This window comes from Lathamus discolor, chromosome 16 (genome assembly GCF_037157495.1).
Source record: "Lathamus discolor isolate bLatDis1 chromosome 16, bLatDis1.hap1, whole genome shotgun sequence".
NCBI lineage: Eukaryota > Metazoa > Chordata > Aves > Psittaciformes > Psittacidae > Lathamus > Lathamus discolor.
Genome location: NC_088899.1, coordinates 2,259,316 through 2,284,460, shown reverse-complemented (window position 1 = coordinate 2,284,460; position 25,145 = coordinate 2,259,316). Strand labels below are relative to the sequence as shown.

The window sequence follows — 25,145 nt, the reverse complement described above, 5'->3', positions numbered from 1 at the left end:
TGCTCTTGCACGCTCACGCTCTCGTGCACGCGCCGCGCTTGCACACGCACGGGCACGCGCGCCCGCAGTCACGTGGCCTCGAGCCGCGCTGCCGTCGTTTCCCCCCCCCCCCCCCCCCCAAGTCTCTCGGTCGCTGTGGCAACCGCGTGGGGTCGCTGCGCGCATGCGCATTGCGCCCGGCCGCGCTCCCGTCGCTCCCCCTCAGAGCCGGGCTCGGCCCGGGCCGGTTCCGCTGCCCGGCTCCTTCTGCGCGCCCCGGCCCGGCTCGGGGTCCCCTCCGCTCCCGCAGGCTTTGCCTCCTGACACTTCCGGGCTCACCTCAGGTTTTGCCTCGCCCAGTCCCCGCTGGGCTTCTCCGGGTTCCCCCCAGTTACCTCAGGCTGCCCCTCCCAAAGCCTCCCCCCGCCTGCCCTGGTTGCCCTTCAGGCTGGTTCCGGGTCTCCCCTTCACCCCTGCCCGCCCCCCGGCCCCAAGCTTTCCTCCCGTTCTCGCCCAGCCCTCCTTGCCCCTCCTTCCCCATGCCGAGTTGTGGGGGGCTCCGTCCCCTTAGTGCCCTCAGTACATGGTGAGCGCTGCCCCGCTCGCAGGGGTGCAGGCCTCGGGGTTGGGCCCTCTCAGGCCCTTCAAGTGAGCGCGTGTGGGGTTGAGCCGGGCCAGGACTAAATGGCCTCAGAGGCGGTGAAGGTGATCGTGCGCTGCCGGCCCATGAACGTGCGTGAGAGAGCTCTTCGCTGCAAGGCGGTTGTGAGCATGGAGAGCACCCGGGGCCAGTGCTTCCTCCAGAACCCTGCTGCTGCCAGTGAGCCCCCGAAGCAGTTCACCTTCGATGGGGCGTACTGCCACGAGCACAGCACGGAGCAGATCTACAATGAGATTGCCTACCCGCTCGTGGAGGTGAGTGGTGCCTGAAGCAAGCCACGCACACTGGCAACAGGAACAGGCTGCCCGGGGCAGGGCTGCAGTCACCGTCCCTGGAAGTGTTCGCACACTGTGTAGACGAGGCCCTCAGTGCTATGGGTTAGTGGTGGCCTTGGCAGTGCTGAGGAACGGTTGGAATTGATGAGCTTAAAGGTCTTTTGCAATCTGGTTGATTCTATGATTCTATGAACACACAGCTCAGGACGTGGGTTGAGGAGTTTCACATGGATAGGTGACCCCCAGCTGGTGTGATTTATGGACAGTAACAGCCCTGTTTCCTGCTTCAGAAGGTTGAGCTGCAACCCTGGGGTGGGCAAAACAGCATCCCAGCAGTGGGCTGGGAAATCGGGAAGGAAAACAACTTTTTCAGCAGCCAGAGGGGCACTGAGGATAGAATTACATTAAATTGTTTTAGGCGGATGTTTACATGAAAGATGAACCCCCTGAGCAGGCCCTAGAGATGGTGGCTGGCTAGAAACTGCAGTTGAAGGTGATGTGGGAAGAAGGGAATAAAAGATACTCCTGATGGCTTTAGGGATATTTTCACTGAAGACAGGGAACCTCAGCCTGGTTTAGAGTAGTAAAATGAGAGGGGATCCATTTGCTGCATGGCAAACAGCCAGGGTGAGGAAGGAACCAGTTAAGGGGGAAAAAGCCCCCCAGAGAATCCAATTTTGTTAGAAGAAGGGATGAAATGGCTAATGGTATTCTTAATATGGAAGTTCCTGATCATGAGAACAAGCAGGGTCTGAAACAGGATGTTATTAGACTAATAGTTGGGGGGGTTCTTATTTAAACCTTAAGAAATCCAAATATCTAAGGTTACTCCGATGCTTCTCTGAAATAGGAACAAGTGAAGGTGAGGTTTTCTTTTAGCCAGCTCTCCAAGTGAAAACGGCTCTAAGCTACAGACCATCCCTTTGGCCACCCTATTCTGGCATTCCATTTGTGTCTCTGGTTTTCACAAGACTTTTCTGCCCTATGACAAAAATACTCTCCTATTCTAAGTGTTGTCAACTACCCTTCCACTTTTCAGCACCTGCATTTCTGCAGGTTTTCCATTTATAAGCTAGCAGAATGTGTTATTTAACTGTTATACTCTGATGACATGTGAAGATCAAGGAGTTGTTCGATGTTGATTTCCAGCTTTTCCCCTAAAATACCTTTTTTGAGGTGGGATTGAATCTGGACAGTGCATTTCCAGTTACCAAAGGGTGAAGATAATGGATTTTCTGTTTGATTGTCCTCCATTTCCAGGGTGTCACCGAAGGCTACAATGGCACCATATTTGCCTATGGCCAGACTGGCAGTGGGAAGTCATTCACCATGCAGGGAGTTGTGGAGCCTTCTGCACAGAAAGGCATAATTCCCAGGGCATTTGAACACATTTTTGAGAGTGTGCAGGTAGGTAACAACATAAAAGAGGTCCTGTTGTAAGATGGCATGATATCTAGCAAGATGTTTCTTGTGTCATACCCTGAGGAGCGAGTGCTGATTGCACTCAGCAGCAAGAACGGGGCCAGGCTTTGGGGTATGCTGCCTCTCCTAAAGCTGAGGCTCCTATATAGTCAGATGAGCTGCACCCTCATCTCTGTGACTTCATGGGCTCCCACTTGAGGTGTTTAAGGACCAGAAGTCCCTATAGTGAGTGTGTGGAGTGGTTACACCTGGGAATGAAATGCCAGCAGAGATGTGATGAAGTGCTGAAGGCACCCAGCTGGCACTGAGGGGCAACGTGGGCTGCCTGCTTGCCTCCGTTTGGAGAACCTCACCTGAAAATCCTTCCTCTTTGGTGCAGTGTGCTGAAAATGCCAAGTTCTTGATGAGAGCTTCCTACCTGGAGATTTACAATGAAGACATACGAGACCTTCTAGGAGCTGATACCAAGCAGAAGCTGGAGGTGAGGCAGAGTCAGTTTGTCTTAGTTAGGAAGTGCTTTAATTTCCTCAAGTAAGTGTTATCGTGAATGTCTCATAGAAGTGCAATAATATGTTCTGTCAGAAGCTGAATGCCAGACTGTGAAATCATAGTGATGAATATGAAAGCCAAGAGGAGATTTTGAGGGACTTTAGTGAAGGTTCAGTGGCAGGAGGAACAGGATCCAGTCTGACATGTCCCGTCTGTCTGACTGGATAGTGGCCGGTAGCTTAGTGTGAAAGTCATTACTGGACAAGGATGGAATAAAGTACTGATGGGGCAATTTCTTCCTCATCTCTTCCTCTCATTGCTGTTTCTAAAGCGGGAGGATTCTGTGCCATACAAATCTGATGTAGTGTAGCTGTGAACGATCTCATTATCTGTCTGAAACAAAAAAGGCTGATCCTTCTTTGAGGAGATGCAGCAGACATCGTTCCCCATGGGCACATATGGGGAAGGCAGGCTGTTTCCAGGAACACAGGAGGGAAAACAGTCCTGAAATCCCAAGCAGGGGCTGATTTTTCCTTCTTAGTGGCTTTGCAGATCTTTTTGCATGTATTCCTGGTGGGAGCTGCAGATCTCCTGTCCAATTTCCTTCCCTGCAGGACTGCCCTGGTGAAGAAACCCGAGGCACTAGCACCATCTGCTGCACGGGAGATGGTGACGGACCCACCGTCCGCGGCAGTTCTATTGTTTTACCATAGCTTTAAAGGAGGCAAACCCCTCTCTTGCTCCATGATCCAAGTGTGCTCGGCCTGTGCGTGTGGAAGGGAGGGTGGGAAAAGGGGACTGGCTGGTTCAGAAGGCGCTTGCTGCAGTTTCCCAGCTTTTGTTCCACATCAGCAGTGACACCGGTTTCCATGACGACTGCAGTTGGCACTGGGAGGGCAGGAGTTGGGCAGAACAGTTGCCAGGGAAACACCATCCCACTGGTAACAGCAGCTGCCTGTTGCTGCCTCCACCCAGTAATTAGGGGACTTGTGTCCTGTGGAGAAAGAAATGCCAGACTGACCCACTGCTTTCTTCTGTATCACTGAATCATAGAATTAATCGGAGAATAACAGAGTGGTTTGGGTTGTAAGGGACTTCAAAGCTCCTCTAATTCCAACCCCTGCCACAGGCAGGGACCCCTTCCACTGGAGCAGCTTGCTCCAAGCCCCTGTGTCCAACCTGGCCTTGAGCACTGCCAGGGATGGGGCAGCCACAGCTTCTCTGGGCACCCTGTGCCAGCGCCTCAGCACCCTCACAGAGAAGAATGTGTGCCTAAGAGCTCAGCTCAGTCTCCCCTCGGGCAGGTTCAAGCCATTCCCCTTGGCCTGTCCCTACATGCCCTTGTCCCAAGCCCCTCTCCAGGATTCCTGGAACCCCTTTAGGCACTGGAGCTGCTCTAAGGTCTCCCCTTCAGGAGCCTTCTCTTCTCCAGGCTGCCCCAGCCCAGCTCTCTCAGCCTGGCTCCAGAGCAGAGCTGCTCCAGCCCTCACAGCATCTCCATGGCCTCCTCTGGCCTCTCTCCAACAGCTCCACATCCCTCTTGTGCTGTTGGATCTGGACTGCAGGGGGGTGGTCTCCCCAGAGTGCAGCAGAGGGGCAGGATCCCCTCCCTGAGCTGCTACTCATGCTCTGTGGGGGCAGCCCAGAACATGGGGGGGTTCTAGATTCAAGCCCTCACTGAAGCCAGGTCGTGGGAGCCTCTCACCAACCACCATCCTTCTCCTCAGGGCTGCTCTCCATCCAGTCTCCACCCAGCCTGTAGCTGTGTTTGTGATGTCCTGTGTCTCACAGTTCTCTTCCAGAGTCCCATTTCTGATTGCTCTTTTGCCTTTTAACATTAATGACTGATGATTCTGAAGCCCACAGTCACCCCCTGTGGTATGAAACCATGTGAAGAGTAGATTTTAGAGAGCTCTGTAAGGAAATGCCCCTGTCAATCTGTGGTGGAACTAAACAGCTGTGTCCTCTGTTGGCTGCTCCTCAGAGACTCTGTGGCATCCTCAAATACAGCTGGGCCAGCCATAGGGTTCTCCTATAGCACAGGCAAAAGTCACAGTGTATGAACACTGTGATTCTGTGACTGGGTTCATTCAGGCCAGGCACAACTTTAAAACAAGGCTAAAATCCTGCCTGGTTTAGTTTCCAGGCACTTCCACTCAGTTCTGTGCAGAGTTTTTAACAGCAAACACTCTATTTTACATAGCTTTTTGTGGCAAGTGCATTACTCAGGTATCTGGGGCTCTTCTCTGGGAGTCACACTGCCAAATGTAGCATCTATCACTCTGTGACACCAAGTCATGACAACCATATCGCAGCTGCCACCATAAAAATAGACTCTTGGTTATGAACTCAGCAGATGTGGGGTGTAATGTAGCTGTTGAAAATGAATCCAGCTCCTTTAAAATTCAGAGTGTGGAGGGGGGCGTGCAGGATCCCAATTGTTTTGGGTGTTTTATGTAGGTTTGATGGGTCAGACAAGATTTGGAACATTTAGTCATTTACTGGATGCGGGATGAAGTTTTTCTTCCGCGTGATTGGTAATTGCTGAAAAGCTGCTGTTTGGTATTTACTGTTCTGTCTCCACCCGGGTGCCTCAATAGGATTTTAGAGCATCTTAAAAATGAACTTATCTGGAGAAGAATCCTGAGAGTGCTGGGTGTGACTTTGGGAGTTTTGTCAGCGGGATCAAGCCGCCCTCTCAGAGCGGAGGGGTTCAGCACAGCACCAGCTACAGTGGCTGTGACTGCTGAATCTGTGCTTTGCTTTTAAAAAAAGCTCCCTATGAGTGAAGAGATACTGGAGTCTTTGCCGTAATAGGTGAAAAACATTTCAGTTCTCTTTTAAAATGCACAGCTTAATAACAGGGGAGGCAGAAGGCGGCTCAGCACAGAGAACCTGAGTTTCTCATGGCCTGGCAGGAGATATCTGAATCAATCAGCAAACTTTAATTCTTTTTCCCTGCAGAGCAATGAAACAGGCTCCTTATTTTTATCTGGTTTTATTCCTCCTTCAGAAATACTACAGCTTTTTAGTGACAGTCAGATATGGTTTTGCCTTAGCATTGTTTAACTTGAAAGGCAAATCTCCCATAGCCCTTGAGCTTCCAGTTCCCAGCATGACTTCCTGCAGTCTCAGTATGTCTTGTTCTAACCTGTCTTGTGTTCCCTGTTCGCAGCTGAAGGAGCACCCAGAGAAGGGGGTGTATGTGAAGGGGCTCTCTCTGCACACTGTGCACAGTGTGGTACAGTGTGAGCAGCTCATGGAGACGGGCTGCAGCAACCGTGCAGTGGGTTACACCCTCATGAATAAGGACTCATCCCGGTCCCACGCCATCTTCACTGTCAACATGGAGATCTGCACCGTAGGTAGGTAGCTGGATGTGCTGTGGTAGGCCTGGGCCTGGCAGAGCACAGAATCTGTGTGGTCTGACCAGTCACCCCACAGCTAAACTGAGAGCCTAAATGATTTTAGGTCTGGTAGATGTCAGAATTGTGCCCTGGTGTGGACATTCTTCGCAGCGTGAAATGGCTGAGTAGCCAAAGTCTTTTTCTTTTCCTTGATTCCCCCTTGGGAGTGAAATGTCTTACACTCAAACTGGGAACATATTTAATTCTATTTCCATTCCTTTATCTTCTTAAACCTTTTTCTTCAGTGAAGGGAGCTAAATCTCACAGCCCATACGATGACTGGAGAAACTTCTATCATTACCTGTCTCGTCTGCTCTCCTTTGCAATGCAAGTCATATCATTTCATGCAACAGTTCCTCCACTGAGCTTAATCATAGGGCTCATCTTTTAAAGACAGGATAAAAGAATCCCTTCATAACGTTTTAGTGAATAATTTTCCTTTCTCAAGTATCTCATTTCCACTGACGTTTCTTTAGCTGCCTTGCTTGGTCTGAACACAAACATCAAAAGGGTTTTTTTCTGGGACTAAGAAAGGATTTAGTCTCCTATATTCTCTCTTGACCTCACTGAGGCTGCAAACAATTTGGCTTCGTTTTCTTCAGCTGTTTCAGTCATGGGAATGTTACACAAGGTCTTCCTAAATTGTGGTTCCAGATGTTGGTGACAAGACCTCATTTTCCTCTACCCAAAATAGGGGGGGTGGGGGGGTGGTGTGTGTGGAGGAGTTTCTCAATTAGCACAGCCAGTGGATGCTAATCCCTGCACTGTGTGGTTCATAAAACCCCAACTTTAATCCTAACAAGGAAAAAGAAACATTTACACTCTTGTGTCCCAGATTGGTGCAGGGCTCCTAATCTAGCTTGAATTTCTCTGATTTAAAGCTTTGAAAACTTGTTACATGGAACAGGATGGCAGGTGGGAAACTTGCTGGTTTGGCAGTTAAATAGGAGACAGCTGGAATATCTGAAGAGAAAGTTGTGGGGTCAGGCACAACCCCTGTAACTGGATGGTTCCACTTGTGTCATCATTAGTTGAAACAGCTAGTGAGGTTGGTGTTTTTGTTGTCATCTTTAGGCTTCTTGAAGAGGTGCATGGAGTAGTTCAAACTTGTTTTCTAGTTAAACCTATAGTAAATGATAATTTACAGGGAGCTGCTGTTTTAAAGGATCTCTTTGCAATGATGTGTACTAAAATTGCTCATTTTTAAAGTACCACCTTCAGGAATGATGGCAAATACCAGGCTCTCTGGCTGCAGATGTTTGAGATGTGCAAGTTACCATCAGTATTTTTGCTGCAGTTAAGAGCAGCAGATGTTTGATTCCTTCACCTTGTGCTTAAGGATTCATTAAGGATGATAGCCAGTGCTTGTGCAATGGGCTGTGTGAGTATGAGACAAGACTTCGAGGCTGCTGCAGGTTTAGCAAGAGCCTGGGGACCTTGTCACACCATGGAAACCAACACACTGAGCTCCAAGACTGAAACGAACAGTCACCATGGGCTGTCAGGAACCAAAACTGCTTTTTAATTGCCTCTCAGTGATAACAAACTGGGGAAAGGAGGGAAAAGGTCAGAAACTCTTTTTGTGATTGTCCACTCAGAAGAGATAGTGAGAGGTGTTCTGTTTCAGCTCCATCTATTTTTTTCCTGTCCTCCCATGTCTTGACACACCAGAAAGATCTGGAGTGAAACAAGTTTGTTCAGTGGCAAATGTTAAGTCCCACAGTTAACAATCTATTGCTGTAAGTGGGGAAATACCCTGTGGCAATAAAATGTAGGGGTCTTTGGGGGGTGGTGGTGGTGGTGGTGGTGTGTGTTTACCTGTGAACTTTTCACTTTCCCCCATGCGTCAGATTATTCATTGCTCAAGTTTAGGTATTGTCCACAGCCATAAATCTTAACTCTGACTCAATTCAAGGCTGGGATTTGTAAAGTCTGTCCAGAAAAGGGTGGACTTGGTTAAAACCTTGATGCTTTCTCTGCTTGGATCACTAAGGGAGCTCTTCCCTTGAATTTAGGCTGCAATCTAAGGAATGGTTGGGATATGGACACCCAAGAGTGTGGTACAGTGCTTAGAACAGTAGTCTGGCATCCGGGAATGTGTGTCCAACTCTTTGCTCTGCATGAGGCTGGGAAAGTTAAGTTAGCCAGTGAAACTGAGGGCTTCCTAAAGCGACTGGACATCCATCACAGGGAATTTGTGTCAACACATAATTCCAGCCTCAAAATGCAAGTCAGGAATCACAGAAACACAGAATCACAGAATCCCAAGGGTTGGAAGGGACCTCAAAAGATCATCTAGTCCAACCCCCCCGACAAGAGCAGGGTAACCTACAGTACATCACACAGGAACTTGTCCAGGCGGGCCTTGAATATCTCCAGTGTAGGAGACTCCACAACCCCCCTGGGCATACACTTGTAAGGTGTGCACATACGGAGCTGGGGAGCCAGCTGTAACTTCAGCTCATGTCTTCTCTTGCCTTAAAACATATGGTGGGAATGGCACCAGCTCACTGGGCCTGTCTCTTTACTCACTGAGGTCTGTCTCCTCATCCAGGTGGTTCGGGCTGAGCACAGTCCCAATTTCTTGCTGAAAGTAACATGGTCTGACCTTGTTACTTGTGTGGAATTCTAAACACTGTGGAAATATGTGGAGGATGTGTGTGTGTGTGTGTGTGTGTGTGTTCAAACTCACTGGGCGAGTAAAAATGGGCATGAATTTTTACTCTGCAAGATCTTGTTCAAGGAAGCACTAAAACATATTAAGATGCTTCCTCTCAAGAAGAGCCTAACCTGGAATTGTTCTCGTGCAGATGAGCAAGGGCTGGACCACCTCAGGGCTGCAAAACTCAATTTAGTGGATCTGGCAGGAAGTGAGAGACAGTCAAAAACCGGAGCCATGGGGGAGCAGCTCAAAGAGGCCATCAAAATCAACCTCTCCCTCTCAGCTCTGGGCAATGTCATCTCAGCCCTGGTTGATGGCAAGTGTAAGCACATCCCCTACCGAGACTCCAAGCTGACCAGGCTGCTGCAGGACTCCCTTGGGGGGAACACCAAGACTCTGATGGTTGCGTGCTTATCTCCAGCTGATAACAACTATGACGAGAGCCTCAGTACATTGCGCTACGCTAATCGAGCCAAAAATATCAAGAACAAGCCCTGTATCAATGAGGACCCCAAGGATACTCTGCTGAGGGAGTATCAGGAGGAGATTAAGAAGCTTAAGGCCATTCTAGCTGAACAGATGGGCATGAATAACTTGGCAGGTAGGAGAGCCCTTGGTGGCTGCAGAGATGTTTTATCTTTGTCAGGAAAAAGAGTTTGACATGAAAATGCTCACTGGATTTCATCTCAACCCTTCCCTTACCTGTTGGAGGAAGAGTTCTTCATTCTGGTAATGGACTTTTCCTTCACTGTTGCCAAATCGACCTCACTGGTAAAAAACGTCTCAATTATCCACTATTTTCAATAATGACTGATTCTGTTAGAAAATGACATGATTCAAATCCTTGATTCTTCTTGGTCATTCATTCTGGATTGAATTTGGTTAGTAAGAGAAGAGGTTTCAGCTGGCAGAGCAAAAATGAGCTGTAAAAGAAATAGCAATGTAAAATTCTTTATTAAGTGTGTATCCATATTTATGTGTGTATATATATATGTTTTCAAAGTTAGCACTCAGCCCCTGTTCTCCTACGCTGTGAATTTTTGGTGCTACAAGACTTTTAGTCGCTGCTGACAGAGAGCAGCACTGTGTTCCCACTGAGGATTCAGCCCAGCGTCAGAGATGCTCTTTGCTATAAAATAGGAGTAGCAAATTTGGGAACCAAGTGATAAAAGCATTCTTAGGGAGCTGATCCCCTTTTGAGAATTACCCCCACGAAAAAAAGCGCAACTTCAAGCAGAGCAGTAAGACTGTTAAGATTTTTTTTTCCCCTTTTCTGCCACCTTTCAGAAACATCTGTGAAGAACAAAAGCAATCTCCTTGCACCTTTCATCTCCTTGCCAGTGCCTCTTATCTTCCAAACCTGTTAGCATAGCCCTGGAAAAGACTCTCCTTTTACTCTGTGAAGGAGATTAGATTTATATTCACTTTAATATACCCAAAGCTTACACCTCTCCTGCTCTGCTCCATGCTGACTCCTTCTCTCCTGCACCTACAGAGGCGCAGGCCAGTGGGTGTTTTGGCAGCACAGATGCTGGCACATGAGCACAGTTTAAAGGAGCACTCGGATTGTGATGTTCTTTGCCAGCAGCCAGATTCTTTGTTCTGTTTCCAGCATTCTACAGACAATCCCACCCAGAAATTGGGAGTGATTTTTATTTCTGCTTTGCTCTGCAGGGCTTCTGCATGCTGAGACTGCTCACCTGGCAGTGAAGTCACCTCCCCTCTTCAAACCCCAGGCAGATCTTGAAGCAGAGAAGCAGCTGATCAGAGAAGTAAGTCACGAGGAAGTATTCTGTAGTGTATTTGACTAAAGCTTGTGGAGTTTTATAATAATCATTGCAAGTATGGTGTGGGGCTGTGTGGTTCAGCCTTCTCAGAACTTCCTATATTACTTCTTCCTGTATTTCTTCCTAGCGGACTGACAAGAAAGCTGGAGAGAGGCTTTGGACAAGGGCCTGTAGGGACAGGCTAAGGGGAATGGCTTTAACCTGTCAGAGGGGAGATTGAGATGAGCTCTTAGGCACAAGCTCTTCCCTGTGAGGGTGCTGAGGCGCTGGCACAGGGTGCCCAGAGAAGCTGTGGCTGCCCCATCCCTGGCAGTGCTCAAGGCCAGGTTGGACATAAGAGCAAGCTGCTCTAGCGGAAGGTGTCCCTCCCCATGGCAGGGGGCTGGAACTGGGTGATGTTTAGGTTCCTTCCAACCCAAACCATTCTAGGATTCTGTGATGCTATTTTGGTCTCCTATAGACAGAACTTTTGCTGATGGAGGCCTTGTTTACAATGCTGTTTTCTCTCAGCATTGTTCCCACCTCTCTGAGATGAATTAGAATGGATTCCCAAGAAGAATTTTTGAAGCGAAACTTAGATTCTTCCTTTCAGACGAGGGAGAAATGGGGAGGAGGAAAGCAGTAGTCAAAGATGTTAAGATCAGTACAAGGGTGAAGATAAAGAAGGGATATGGAGCAGAAGGAAGAATAAGGAGTTGGGGGCCAGAAGGAAATAAAACTAACTCCTTGCTCTTTACAGAGCTCCTTCCAGGGCACCACATCTGCCCAAGACAGTGGTTTCTAGGGCTAATTAGTCCCCTTCCATCACTGCTGTGGTGACTTAAATCACAGTAAAAGTCAATGAATCTATGATGGGAAAGTTTTACTGGGATGGACATGACTGTGACCTCAATGGGACCTTGTGTACAGTGCCTAAGCTCTGTGCTGTGCCTTTCAGGAGTACGACAAGAGACTGGCCCAGCTAAAGGCTAGCTATGAAGCAGAGCAGGCATCCCGTGCCCGCCTGGAGGAGGACATCAGTAGCCTGAGGGCTCACTATGATCTCAAGCTGTCTGCTCTGGAGGAGAACCTCAGGAAGGAAGCAGGTGTGGATGTGAAGGGTGTGAGCCAGGCTGAGGGTTCCCTCCTGCTTTAGGGAGGAGCTGCTTTTGCAAAGTCAAATCTGGCGCAGCCACTTTCAAGTGGCAACGATTGCTACTGCAGCAAGTGCCACCCCCTATAACTGCAGTCCCTGCTCTCAGCCTGTCCTTATCAACAGCAGGAGTGGTAACTCCAGCTCTCCATTAAGACTGTCCCAGCTTTGTCCTCTTCCCAACTTCTCTGACTTCTTTTCCCTGTCAGGACTAGCCTGGCCCTGCCGGTAATCCTTGAGGTGATGAAATCTGATTTCTTTTGCCTGTGTAGCTGTGAGTTTCTTCTGCCTGAGGGCAGGTTTCTCTGGAGCAGGGGTTTGAGCTGCAGGGGTGACTGGTCTTGGCAGGCACTGCTCTGTCCTGATCCCATTGGCTTTGCACAACTCACACACCCAAGCTGAGGGTGGCTGCTGCAGTCTATTCCATTGCATGTAAATGGGATGCAGCCCTTGGTCTCCTGGTGAATATCACCACCATCACTCTGCTGGAGGGTGGATATGCCTCTCACATACCTATAAACTGCTGCCAGCTCTCCTTTTCATTTCTGCTTGCCATTTACACTTCCGCAGTGCCTCAGTGCACGTCTTGCAATGTGCTTGTACAGCACTTACCACCCAATATTCATTCCTGAACATACATCCTTCATTTCTGATGCTATCACTCCCTAAGGTGAGAGGTTCCCCCCCCCCCCCATCTGACTAAAAAAGTGCCACTTCCCAGACTCTGAAATAGAAGGGTGTTATTTGTGTGCAACCACAAGGATCCAGGTTCTCCCAGCCCCTGTGTTTCTACCCTGATATGTCCTCTGGATATATAAAAACCCTGATGGCTTTTACTGACCAGCATAAGAAGGTAAATAACAGACCTTTTCCTTCCAGACACAATGTTTCTAGCGCTTGGTGAAGACTTTATGTGATGTTTTCCCAGGTTTTATGCTCAATTTTGCAGTGCTTGTGACTGACATGGTGGGTATTTCCTTTTTTACTCTTCAGCTGCCGCAAGGACTGAAACTGCTCCTGATGAGCCACCTTTGCCCAAAGACACTGTTGCTGCAGTAGATAAAGAACCAGCATCAGTCCAGGTACCCCTCAGGCTTCTTCTCCTCACCAGGTTGAATAAACCTGAGTGGGTGATGCCAATGCTCTGGTGCTCGCTCTTTTCAGAGCTGTGGCTTTTGGTTTCCTCTTGTCCTTAGGACTCAGCAGCACCTCAGGCTGTCCAAGACACTAGTGGTGTGAGCAGGAGGAGTCCTGCCACAGGGGTGGCTGTCACTGCTGAGGGGATGGCCCTGCCTGCGGACCAGCAGCAGGTTCTTGCCAGGTCAGTGACTATGGCAGCACTGCTAACTGCCTCCTGGGCATGCAGGTGAGAGGCAGCCCTGTTCTTCCCCCATGTTACAACTGTTGAGCTTCAGCTCTCAAAACCAGGCAGATACGTGTTCTTTACCCCAAAATTAACTTTGTCCTATTTGGGCAGATAAATAGCTGTTAGCTGCAGCATTCCATGATGCCAAGTGCCAGAATTATGAGAGAAAAGGTCTGGAGATGTCTGTGTCAGCAGCTGAGGAAGCAAACAAGCGTGCTTTCCTGCTGAGCCTTCCTGGATTGGTGGGCAGGGAGGTGTCTTCCTTCTCTGGCATTCTGCAGGTGTAATTTATGAGGTGGTGGTCACTGACAGAACTTAAGTGTCCAAAGAGGCTTTGGGGGCAGACTCCTCTTCCTCTTGGAAAGGGTTCTTGAGCTGTCCAATGCCAGTAGAAGTAAGGCTCTGCTGCTTGCTGTGTCTGGAAGCAGAAGGAGGGGAGCGTGTTCTCCGCCATGTTGTCTTGTCACTGGGGTCGCTTCTGCCTCTAAGTCCTGCACCTGACAGTGTTTGCAAAACCTCAGCCACAACTGACACTAAAATTTCCCAATCATCACATTTTAGGGGCACCTCTCAAGCATGAGGCTTAAGACTCATGCTTGGCCCATCTCAGGGGTATCCTGTCTTGAAGATTTTCCTCTGGGCAAGAGGCATCTTGAGAGAATTCCTTTAGAATTCCTTCCAGAATACAACACAGCACACTGACACAGCATGGGGGTTTAGGGCTGGTTCAGAAATACATGCTTTAAGGAAATTCTGCTAACAGCTCTCTTTTAATCCATTCTGTGGAATTATATTAAAATTAGAAATACTTATAAGATAGATTGTAGATGATAGAGTTTGAGTTTGAACAGTTCTGTGGGGTTTAACCAGTCTTTCAGCTTTACCGTGAGCTCCTGTGGTGCAAGTTCACCCTGTTGGGGCTCTCCCAGCTAGAAAAAGGAGCTATTAAGAAATCTCCAGTAGCAGTGTCTGTAATTTGAGGGCAATTCTGTCTGTCAGTGGAGAGCTCTCCAAAGAAAAGGGTGTTGTGACTCTAATAGTTCTATCGCGGCGTTCTTTTTTGTAACAAAGAAGTGGAAAATGCTTTTCTAATTCTGCTGTTAACACCAGAGCTCTGTGCAGATGAAGCAGGAGGGTTTGGTTCTGCAGGAGTGGGGATTAGCAAAGCTGTCTGTTAAAAGCATTGCACATCAAGCTGGCTGGGAGAGCTCGGGTACTCGGTAAGGATTCAATCGGTTATTAAGCAAAAGAAACTAAAGGCTACTCAGCAAGCACGGTAAAGTACAATAGCAGGCTACCTCCGGTGGATGGTTTGAAGATGATTAAGAGGTTACTATCAGAAGAGGTTTGATCAGCAGTGGGCTTTTGTCTGATTGGACAGCACTGGCCAAGCTGAGCTGTCTGCTCTGTTTCAGGTCCCTGTGCAGACAAAGAGCAGCTCTGGAGTACGGCTTTATTTCCATGTCAGAGCATTCAGGGACATGAGAAGAATTTGATTTCAAACATGGGTTTGTGGCTGCCAACTGGGTTGAAAACTGGCTAGCTGGGAGAGCCCAAGAAGTGGTGGTAAATGGTCTCACATCTAGTTGGTGACCAGACACTAGTGGTGTCCCTCAGGGCTCGGTGGTAGGGCCAGTGTTGTTTAATATTTTCACTGATGATCTGGATGAGGGGATTGAGTGCACCCTCAGTGAGTTTGCAGATGACACCAGGCTAGGTAGGAGTGTTGATCTGCTGGAGGGCAGGAGGCTCTGCAGAGGGATCTGGACAGGCTGGATCCATGGGCTGTTGCCAATGGGATGAGGTTCAACAAGGCAAAGTGCTGGATCCTGCACTTGGGCCACAACAACTCCCTGCAATGCTCCAGGCTTGGGGAAGAGTGTCTGGAAACTGCTCATGGGAAAGGAGCTGGAGGTGCTGATTGATGGAGCTGAACATGAGCAGCTTGTGCCCAGGCAGCCAGGAAGCCCCCAGCATCCTGGCCTGGATCAGCACCACTGCACCGGCCAGAGCAGTGACTGTGCCCCTGCACTGGGCACTGGTGAGGCCGCTCTTTGAATCCTGTGTTCAGCTCTGGGCCCCTCACTACAGGAGAGACATTGAGGGGCTGGAGCGGAGCCAGAAAAGGGAACGGAGCTGGTGCAGGGCCTGGAGCACAAGTGTGACGGGGAACGGCTGAGAGACCTGGGGGATTCAGTCTGGAGAAGAGAAGGCTCAGGGGGGACCTGATGGCTCCCTACAAGTGCCTGACAGGAGGATGGAGCCAGGAGGGGCTGGGCTCTGCTCCCAAGGAACAAGGGATGGGACAAGAGGAACCGGCCTCACGCTGCACCAGGGCAGGTTTAGATGGAGCTGAGGAACAATTGCTGCCCCAGAGGGTGCTCAGGCATTGGAACAGGCTGCCCAGGGCAGGGCTGGAGTCACCGTCCCTGGGAGTGCTCAAAAACCATTTTGGCTTGCTTTTAGAGTCTTTGGAAACAAGAAAGAAGAACTGAAATGTATGAACATATCAATATGCATTTCAATAATAATAATTTAAATATACATTTTAGGAAACAGGATTTTTGAAAAGAATCCTCTGTGTGCAGATACAAATTTCCAGACATAATTGTCAGCAGAGGTGCGTGGAGTAATGTGTTTTGCCTTGGAGCCAGAGAAACTGTTAACAGAATCAGAATTCCAGACTGGTTTGGGCTGAAGGGACCTTAAAGCTCATCCAGCTCCAACCCCTGCCACAGGCAGGGACACCTTCCACCGGAGCAGCTTGCTCCAAGCCCCTGTGTCCAGCCTGGCCTTGAACACTGCCAGGGATGGGGCAGCCACAGCTTCTCTGGGCACCCTGTACCAGTGCCTCAGCACCCTAACAGTACAGAACTTCTTCCTTATCTCCAGCCTGAACTTCCCCTGTTTCAGTTTGAACCCATCACTCCTTGTCCTATCACTACAGTCCCTGAAGAGTCCCTCTCCAGCATCCTTGTAGCCCCCTTCAGACACTGGAAGCTGCTCTGAGGTCTCCACACAGCTTCTCTTCTCCAGGCTGAACAGCCCCAATGTTCTCAGCCTGTCTCCATATGGGAAGTGCTCCAGCCCCTTGCTCCAACAGCTCTATGTCCTCCTTATGCTGAGGACACCAGAACTGCACACAGTGCTGTAACAGGGATCTCCCCAGAGTGCAGCAGAGGGGCAGGATCAACCAAGCTGTTGGTGATGCAGCCCAGCTCACAGGTGGCTTCTGGGCTGCAAGCACACACTGAACCTCGGTCACGTTCAGTTTCTCATAAACCAAAATGAGAGTGGGATTTGCTGCGGTTACTCAAGGCAGCAAATCTCATCAGACACCACTATTTTCTGCACTGCAGCTTCCCAAACATCATCCAGCTGAGGACACGCATTCCTGAGGGCAGTGTTTCCCTTTCTCAGGCTGCAGGTGCTGGAGCAACAGGTAGTAGGGGGGGAGCAAGCAAAAAATAAGGACCTCAAGGAGAAACGCAAGCGTCGGAAGAGATATGCGGATGAGCGGCGCATGCAGCTGGTGGCTGCGTTGCAGCAGGCGACCGAGGACAGCAGCGACTGGGTGCTGCTCAATGTCTATGACTCCATCCACGAGGAGGTTCGAGCCAAGAACAGGCTTCTGGAGAAGATGCAGAGAAGGGTGAGCAGCCCCCTGCTGTCCTTCTCATCTCTTTCACCCTCTGTGTACTTTCTCTTTAGGCTAAGGAGTTGTTTTAGGTCAGCATGTTATGAAGTGATGCTGGCTGTGCATATTCCACATATGTTAGTCCCTATATGGCCGTTTGCACATGTTGCTATGAAATCCCAGATGCAGCAGCCCTCAGGGCAGTGAATTAGGTTGGTGAAACCCCAAATCCCACCCATTTTAAAGGCTGGTCTCAGTGTGTCACACTGTGTGGAGGATGATTAGGCAGCAGCTCTTCCCTGTGAGGGTGCTGAGGCACTGGCACAGGGTGCCCAGAGAAGCTGTGGCTGCCCCATCCCTGGCAGTGCTCAAGGCCAGGTTGGACACAGGGGCTTGGAGCAAGCTGCTCCAGTGGAAGGGGTCCCTGCCCGTGGCAGGGGTTGGAGCTGGAGGAGCTTTAAGGTCCCTTCCAACCCAAACCAATTTGTGATTCTATGACTATGATGTCTGGTGATGAGAGGATGCAACTCCCTCTGCAGACATGCGTGATCTATTGCACAGCTTCCTTCTGTTCTCATCAGCTCATTGCAGGAAGGAATTACCCCATCAAAAGTGCTCAAGGGTGCGGGATGAAACATAAATATAAAATAAGTAAATACTAAAGCAATGCTCTTAAATTTTAGCATATCAGGTTTGCTCTGACGAGGCAGAACCCGAGGAGGTTCCAGATAAACTCTGTGTTCATGTGTATGCACAGTGCTAAACCTGCAAGTTAAGAACTTGCTTTATTTCGGTATTTAGGTAATCAAAGAAATATTTCCTAAGAAATATTTTCCTTTTCCATCAGTGCTAGGAACTTCTGAGGGTTTCTTATCCCTGTATGGAGACAGGCTGAGAACACTGGGGCTGTTCAGCCTGAAGAAGAGAAGGCTGTGTGGAGACCTCAGAGCAGCTTCCAGTGTCTGAAGGGGTCTACAAGGATGCTGGAGAGGGACTCTTCAGGGACTGTAGTGATGGGACAAGGGGTGATGGGTTAAAACTGAAACAGGGAAAGCTCAGGCTGGAAATAAGGGAAGAAGTTCTTTACTGAAAGGGTGCTGAGGCACTGGGATGGGTTGCCCAGGGAAGCTGTGAATGCTCCATCCCTGGCAGTGCTCAAGGCCAGGTTGGACAGAGCATTGGGTGCCATGGTTTACTGTGAGGTGTCCCTGCCCATGGCAGGGGGGTTGGAACTGGATGAGCTTAAGGTCCTTTCCAACCCTAACTGTTCTATAATTCTATGAACTCAAAGACTTGACTCTGTGGAGAAACTTGAGAAATCTTTGTTAAATCCAATGTGGAATAACCTCTCCACCCAAATCTCATCCCAATTTTTAAATCCTAAATATTAAAGCCTTTTCATGTGTGCCTCCATCCCTCCACCTGACAAATCCCTGTGCTCTGTCCTTTATAACCCCAATGATTTATTTTACATCCCAGCTACAAGCTGCTGAGACTGAGATCAAAGACCTGCAGTTGGAGTTTGAACTGGAAAAGATTGATTACCTGAGCACCATCCGCCGCCTGGAGAGAGACCTGATGCTCTGCCAACAGCTGCTGGATCAGGTGCAGTTGCTTGTCCGACGTGACTGCAACTACAGCAACCTGGAGAGGATCAAGCGTGAATCCATCTGGGATGAGGAATCCGGCTGCTGGAAAATTCCAGAGCCCGTCATCCACAAAATCCACTTGCCTGCAGGTAACAGGAGTGTCCTGATGCTGCTGCTGGGTTCTGAAATCTCCCTTGTATACAGAGTCTGTCTAGAAAGTTTGTGTAAGACATGGACCCTTTGGGAATCTCGGAGCCTTGTGGTCAGGGAGTGGTGCTGGAGCAGGAGAGCTTTAGCTGAGCCTTTAACACCGGTCTCCTCTTGCAGCAGTTCCAGCCCTGCCGCCATCCAGACCTTCCCATGACAGCCCCTTGGCTGAGAGCAGAGAGCCAGCGGTATGGCACATTCCTTCTTCCTTTCCCATCGTGTTTTACCATTTTGCCCCATTCCCATCATGGTGTTTGGCCACCTTTGCCCCATTCCCAAGCCACACAACCCATGTGCTAGCTCAGGGCTTGGTGCTGATGATGCTGTTTCCCACCTGCAGCCCGAGGAAGACCGCTACAAGCTGGTGCTCGACAGGAGTGACAGCGAGACTGTTGCCTCCAACTACTTCCGACCACGGCGCACCAGCGAGATCCTGCACCCCAACCCGACCCCAACCCGAGGTAACCCCCGACTTCCCCTTTGCTTTCCTCACTTCACCTTTGAGGGAAAGCTCTTTGGCCCAGCTGCCTTGATTCAACAGGGGCAGGACCGGGCCGTTTCTGTGTCCCACAAGGGCAATGCCCACCAGGCCTCTTCCCTCCTCCCGCAGCAGCCCCGGGGCCCGAGGGGACCCTGCGTGCCCGGCCCCGACCCTTTCGCCTCCAGGCCCTGGTTTTCGCTCCCACCACTGCCACCACCAAGAGCAAGAAGGGTTCCGGCGGCCACCGCCTCTGACCCCCCCGCTGCTGACGTGGAAGACGCCAAATCTCTGCGGTTTTGCACCAAAACGCTCTTGGGTGCGGGACACAGGTGAGCTCGCTGTCGCCATGGCCTCTCGCACCCTGTACCCTCGCCGCCGCAATAAACCAGTCTGACACCGCCATGCGAGGTCGTTTACTGCGCTCCGCCATCGCTGCCGGGCTGCTACGGTGGCCGTGCGGGGGTCCTGACGGCGCCCCGCTGATTGGCCGGCGGCGACGAGTTGTCTGTCGCTGATTGGCCGTTGTGAGCGCGGCTCCCTTTCTGATTGGCTGCCCTCTCTCGCCCGCTTCCGGGGGAAGCTTGGTACCGGGGAGCAAGATGGCGCTGGCCGTGCTCTGCCTGTGCTGGCTCCTGGGGGTGGCGGCGGCCGGCGCTGAGGGGGGGCCGCGCACCCTGGTGCTGCTGGAGAACAGCAACCTCCGCGACACGCACTCGCTCTTCTTCCGCAGCCTCGCGGGTAGGGCTCGGGGCGCGGCTGGGGACCCCGCGCCGGGCTGAGGGAGGAGAACGGGGTCCCCTGGTGAGGATGAGGAGGGGGCTGAGGGAGGTGTTCCTGCGCTCCTGCCTGGGTTCCGGGTCCCCGCTTGGTGCGTGTCAGCCCCTTGCAACAAAGCGGCTCTCCGGGGGATTGGTCCCACTTAGTTTTATGTGGGAGCACGCCAGTGGTGCTCTCATAGAGCTCCAAACCCACTTCCCCCCAAACACGGCTGTTTACTGGGGAAATAAACCTTAGGATCTTGATGCTGCTTTGTTGCTTTATGTGTCAGTGTTGTGACGCACTACATTGTTGGATGTTGTGTCGTGGCTGCAGACAGGGGCTTCGATCTCACCTTCCGCACGGCGGATGATGCTGGCCTGTCCCTGATTAAATACGGAGAGTTTCTGTATGACAACTTGATCATCTTCTCACCCTCCATAGAAGGTAAATACCAGAGGGCTTTTGGGTGCGGTTTTGAAGGGGATTTCCAACTGTTCTGTGATTTTTAATCAAATCTTATGCTTTGGATGTTATCCTTTGTGTCAGTAGCAAAGTGCTGATGCAGCCAAGGCATTTAGCAGAGGTTCTTTCAGCCGTGAGAGAAATGATTTGGTGTTTTGCTGTGGTTTCATTCTGCTGTGGTGTTATTTCTGAGAGTTGCTTATGAATTTCCAGTGTGTGCTTTCAGATTTTGGTGGAAACATCAATGTGGAGACCATCACTGCCTTCATTGATGGTGGTGGCAGCGTCCTCGTCGCCGCCAGCTCAGACATCGGTGAGTGCAAACGTTCACCAGAGCTAATTGGGGTGTTTCAGCCACTCCTTGTAATAGGCACCTCTGCTGCTTATGCTCTGCAGTGAACAAATAGCTTATTTGTCGTTCTGTGAGTTCTTGCAGCAAAAATGGTATGAAAACAGTTTCTCATTGTGAAGGTTTGTACTGTGAGGAAGGGGGTGATAAACAGCTTTTACTGCCATTTTAACAGGGATTTAGCTGCAGGGATTTACCAACAAGGAGGTTGTGTTGCTCCTCAGGGTTTGGCTTGTGGAGTGCAGAATGCATGGCTCTGAGCTGAATTTACTCTTTATTTTGAATGCTGAGACTGTCATCACGTCCTGAACACGCTGCGTAACAGAGAATCTGCTTTGTCCTTCAGGTGACCCACTGCGAGAGCTGGGCAGCGAGTGTGGGATTGAGTTTGATGAGGAGAGGACAGCTGTCATTGACCATCACAACTATGATATATCCGACCCAGGCCAGGTACATCGGTTTGCTGTGATTATTTGGGTATTTTTAATTAGAACTGTTGTGTAAAGGTTTAGGGATGAATCTTCTGTCCTTGTTTTCCCTTTTTTCCTCCATCTGTTTTCTGCTCTCCCACCTTCCTCCCAGGAAAGTCATAAATAATCATAGAATCATGGTGTGGTTTGGGTTGGAAGGGACCTTAAAGCTCATCCAGTTCCAATCCCCTGCCATGGGCAGGGGCACCTTCCACTGGAGCAGCTTGCTCCAAGCCCCATCCAACGAGAAGCCATGAGAGCCTGACATGAACCCTCCTGCCCTGCACCACAGTGACACTGTTCTCTCTCCTGTTTCTCCTAGCACACACTCATAGTTGCAGACACGGAAAACCTCCTGAAGGCCCCCACCATTGTGGGGAGAGCAGCACTGAACCCTATCCTGTTCCGAGGAGTTGGGTGAGTCAAGTGGGAGGGAGAGGAGGTGCTGGTGGTTGGGGAAGCAGAGTGATAACACGGATGTGCTGCAAAGTAAACCTAGGGTGAGCATCTCTGACTCTTAACAGAGCCATGTTTTGGTTTCAGATGATAATAAAGTCTCCAGAGCAGCTCATTCCGTGAATTAGGAATGTTTCTTAACATAAATCACCAAGGCTTGACTGGCTATCTTGTGGAAATACTTAATTTCTGTGTGTGTGCAAGCTCTGCCTTGCCGCATCTGAGGGCAGTTGGGTACCTGAGGTGGTGGCTGCATGTCCCTCTGGGGGGGTCCCAGAGTGACTTTGTGCTGCTCACTGTGCCTCTCCCTGCAAGGATGGTGGCTGATCCTGACAACCCACTGGTGCTGGATATCCTGACTGGCTCTTCCACCTCTTACTCCTTCTTCCCAGATAAACCCATTACTCAGGTACGTTCTGTTACTGCTTCTCTTCTTTTGAGCTTCTACGATCAAGTCCCTCAGATTTCAGCTACTTGGGAACATACCCGAGTGTTTCATCTGCTGGAAAGGCTCAGGCTGTTGTCTGCTTTCTGACAATGCCCTGGTGGGAATCTTCCTCTTGGCTTTCCGTTGGTGGCAATATATCCAGTGTGAGGGAAGCAATGAAAGAAAACCCTGCCTCGACCAAATCGCCTCTCCATGTCCTGTTCCAGGAGCTGTGAACCCTAGCACTGGGTTATTCCAAGCTTCTTGGTTTCTCCTTAGTCACAGGCTGTGCCAGCTACTGTCTCACCCCACCACAAACCAAGATTAACTCTTCTTTAATCATCCCCACATGCGCTAAACTCCCTCCTAAACACGTTCCTTTCCAGTACCCACATGCAGTGGGGAAGAACACGCTTCTGATCGCTGGACTCCAGGCCCGGAACAACGCCCGTGTGGTTTTCAGTGGATCCTTGGATTTCTTTAGTGATGCCTTCTTCAATTCTGCTGTGCAGAAAGCTACTCCTGGCTCCAAGAGGTATGTTGGCTCCCTGGCTGAGGAGTATTTGGGGAGCTGTTTAATGAAGAAAATCCCGCAAATATTCATGTTCATAGTGGAAAGCTTTAATTAAACCATAGAACCATGGAATGGTTTGGGTTGGAAGGGACCTTAAAGCCCATCCAGCTCCAATCCCTGCCACGGGCAGGGACCCCTTCCACTGGAGCAGCTTGCTCCAAGCCTCTGTGTCCAACCTGGCCTTGAGCACTGCCAGGGATGGGGCAGCCACAGCTTCTCTGGGCACCCTGTGCCAGCGCCTCAGCACCCTCACAGGGAAGAGCTTCTGCCTAAGAGCTCAGCTCAGTCTCCCCTCGGGCAGGTTCAAGCCATTCCCCTTGGCCTGTCCCTACAGGCCCTTGTCCCAAGCCCCTCTCCAGGTTTCCTGCAGCCCCTTTAGGCACTGGAGCTGCTCTCAGGTCTCCCCTTCAGGAGCCTTCTCTTGTCCAGGCTGCCCCAGCCCAGCTCTCTCAGCCTGGCTCCAGAGCAGAGCTGCTCCAGCCCTCGCAGCATCTCCATGGCCTCCTCTGGCCTCGCTCCAGCAGCTCCAGGTCCCTCTTGTGCTGCTGCCCCAGAGCTGGAGCAGGGCTGCAGGGGGGGTCTCCCCAGAGCGCAGCAGAAGCTCACACTCTGGGGGTGCAGCCCAGCATATGGGGGGTTCTGGGCTCAAGCACACACTGAAACTGGGTTATGGGGAAGCTTCTCATCAGGGTTGTTCTCCATCCCATAGTTTGCTTGGGAGTTTCTCAGGTGTGATCAGGGTGATGCATTCCTCTGGCCTTTTGAAACAAAGTGCTTTGGGAAACAATTCCCTCCTTTCTCCCCGGATCTCTTTGTGTTGCTTTCACATCTATTAATGGTTCAGGTTTTGGCACATGGTGTGGTTTTAGGGCATGGCTGCTGTGCTTTCCCAGCATTCCTCCATCCACAGGTACTCACAGACGGGTAATTACGAGCTGGCCATTGCCCTGTCCCGCTGGGTGTTCAAGGAAGAGGGAGTGCTGCGCGTCGGAGCCGTGTCCCACCACCGTGTGGGGGAGCTCACACCTCCCAGTGCCTACACTGTCACTGACCTCGTGGTACGGCTGCTCGCCTGGGAGGGGCACAGGAACTCATAATGGGCTGAGGTTCATTTTCAGGCATCACTCATTAACTTCCCCTGTTGTGGGTTTGTTCCAGGAGTACAGCATTGTCATCGAGAAGCTTTCTGATGGCAAGTGGGTCCCCTTTGATGGCGATGACATTCAGCTGGAGTTTGTGCGCATTGATCCCTTCGTGCGGACCTTCCTGAAGAGGAATGGTAGGTTCCCTCAATGCCCCAGCCCTTCTAGGGGTCCGGTCCCACCCCTCACTGCTGTCACCTCAATGTCACCATCACCTCAATGTCACCACTGTCTCTATCCCAGGCGGCAAGTACAGCGTGCGCTTCAAGCTGCCGGACGTCTACGGCGTGTTTCAGTTCAAAGTGGATTATAACCGCCTGGGTTACACCCACCTCTACTCCTCCACCCAGGTGAGCCCAGGGGGGATTAATCCCCCAGGGGGGCGAGTTTATGGGGTGCTGGACTCGAAGGGCTGCTCTGTCCCCTCCCAGGTGTCCGTGCGTCCCCTCCAGCACACGCAGTATGAACGGTTCATCCCCTCCGCGTACCCGTACTATGCTGGTGCCTTCTCCATGATGGTCGGTCTCTTCATGTTCAGCATCGTCTTCCTGCACATGAAGGAGAAGGAGAAATCCGACTGAGCTCCCCATGGAGGGAGAGGAGCCTCTTCCCTGGCACTGGGCTGCACTCAGGCCCTTTGGTTGTATCCGTGTGAGGACTGGTAGGTGCCAGACACTCCCTGGATTTGCATTATGGTCTTTTTATTTTTACACAGAGCAGGAACTAATAGTAAAGAAAATCCCATGTGGGGAGGGGGGGCGGTCTGTCCCCAAAGTGTCTGCAGCCCTGGAACCGCAATGCTTCCAGCACTGTTCCCTCATGGATTCGTGACCGTTGTCTCGTGCTGCCGTTGGAATGGATTTGGTTTGAGATTAACTCCCGTTTCCAAAATAAAGTCTTGTTCCTGTCTCCCCGGGTGGGAGCTGAGTGAATTCACCACGTGGGGCTCTGGCCGTGTCCCCACATCTCCAGCTCCGGGTGTCCCTCGGGTGGGCTGTGAGGGAGCAGTCAGATGGTGCCAGGGCTGGAGTGTGCTGAAAGGCAAAGGGGGAGTCTGGAGTGCACGGAGGCGCCCAGGGTGTCCCTGAGGAAGGCTGGGCCCCCAAAAGCCACTTGCTGCCCAGTAAGCAAAGAGGCGAGTTCAGCGGCACCCCAAAATGCACATTGATGCGGGTGGGAGGGAAGGAGCAGCCAGAAGATGCGATCCCAAGAACAGGGTGAAAGAGGGAGCGCAGGGGTGGAATGGGCAGGGGCTGCAGTCAGCAGCTGTTCCGGGGCACCCCTGGGGGTGTTTTGGGGTACCCAGGGGGCTATTTTGGGGTGCCCCTGGGGCGCTCCGAGGTGAAAGACAAGGAAACGGCTCTGGGGTTTCCTCTGCCCCTGCCTGGGGTCACAACAAAAGGGGCGAACGA

The 25,145-nt window shown here is 50.9% G+C and overlaps 2 protein-coding genes across 6 annotated transcripts; both read left to right on the top strand.

Annotated features, from left to right (window-relative positions):
* Positions 1-170: 170 nt before the first annotated feature.
* Positions 171-19,430, top strand: KIF17 (kinesin family member 17). Of its 5 annotated transcripts, none has more exons than XM_065696683.1 (14): positions 171-894; positions 2,176-2,322; positions 2,717-2,818; positions 6,002-6,191; positions 9,044-9,496; positions 10,570-10,667; positions 11,620-11,767; positions 12,808-12,896; positions 13,011-13,135; positions 16,601-16,832; positions 18,297-18,555; positions 18,734-18,801; positions 18,954-19,074; positions 19,224-19,430. In XM_065696683.1, the coding sequence occupies exons 1-14, from the start codon at positions 664-666 to the stop codon at positions 19,346-19,348; spliced, it is 2,388 nt and encodes a 795-aa protein (XP_065552755.1). In that variant the 5' UTR covers positions 171-663; the 3' UTR covers positions 19,349-19,430. The 5 variants fall into 5 exon arrangements, with proteins under 5 accessions (XP_065552755.1, XP_065552754.1, XP_065552753.1 ...); XM_065696682.1 differs by having other exon boundaries at positions 13,011-13,180; positions 18,737-18,801; XM_065696681.1 differs by having other exon boundaries at positions 13,011-13,180; positions 19,227-19,430.
* Positions 19,431-19,655: 225 nt separating this feature from the next.
* Positions 19,656-24,642, top strand: DDOST (dolichyl-diphosphooligosaccharide--protein glycosyltransferase non-catalytic subunit). Its single transcript, XM_065696690.1, has 11 exons — positions 19,656-19,832; positions 20,187-20,297; positions 20,542-20,628; positions 21,011-21,114; positions 21,457-21,551; positions 21,906-21,999; positions 22,404-22,552; positions 23,502-23,649; positions 23,750-23,870; positions 23,977-24,083; positions 24,165-24,642. The coding sequence occupies exons 1-11, from the start codon at positions 19,694-19,696 to the stop codon at positions 24,312-24,314; spliced, it is 1,305 nt and encodes a 434-aa protein (XP_065552762.1). The 5' UTR covers positions 19,656-19,693; the 3' UTR covers positions 24,315-24,642.
* The last annotated feature ends 503 nt before the right edge of the window (positions 24,643-25,145 follow it).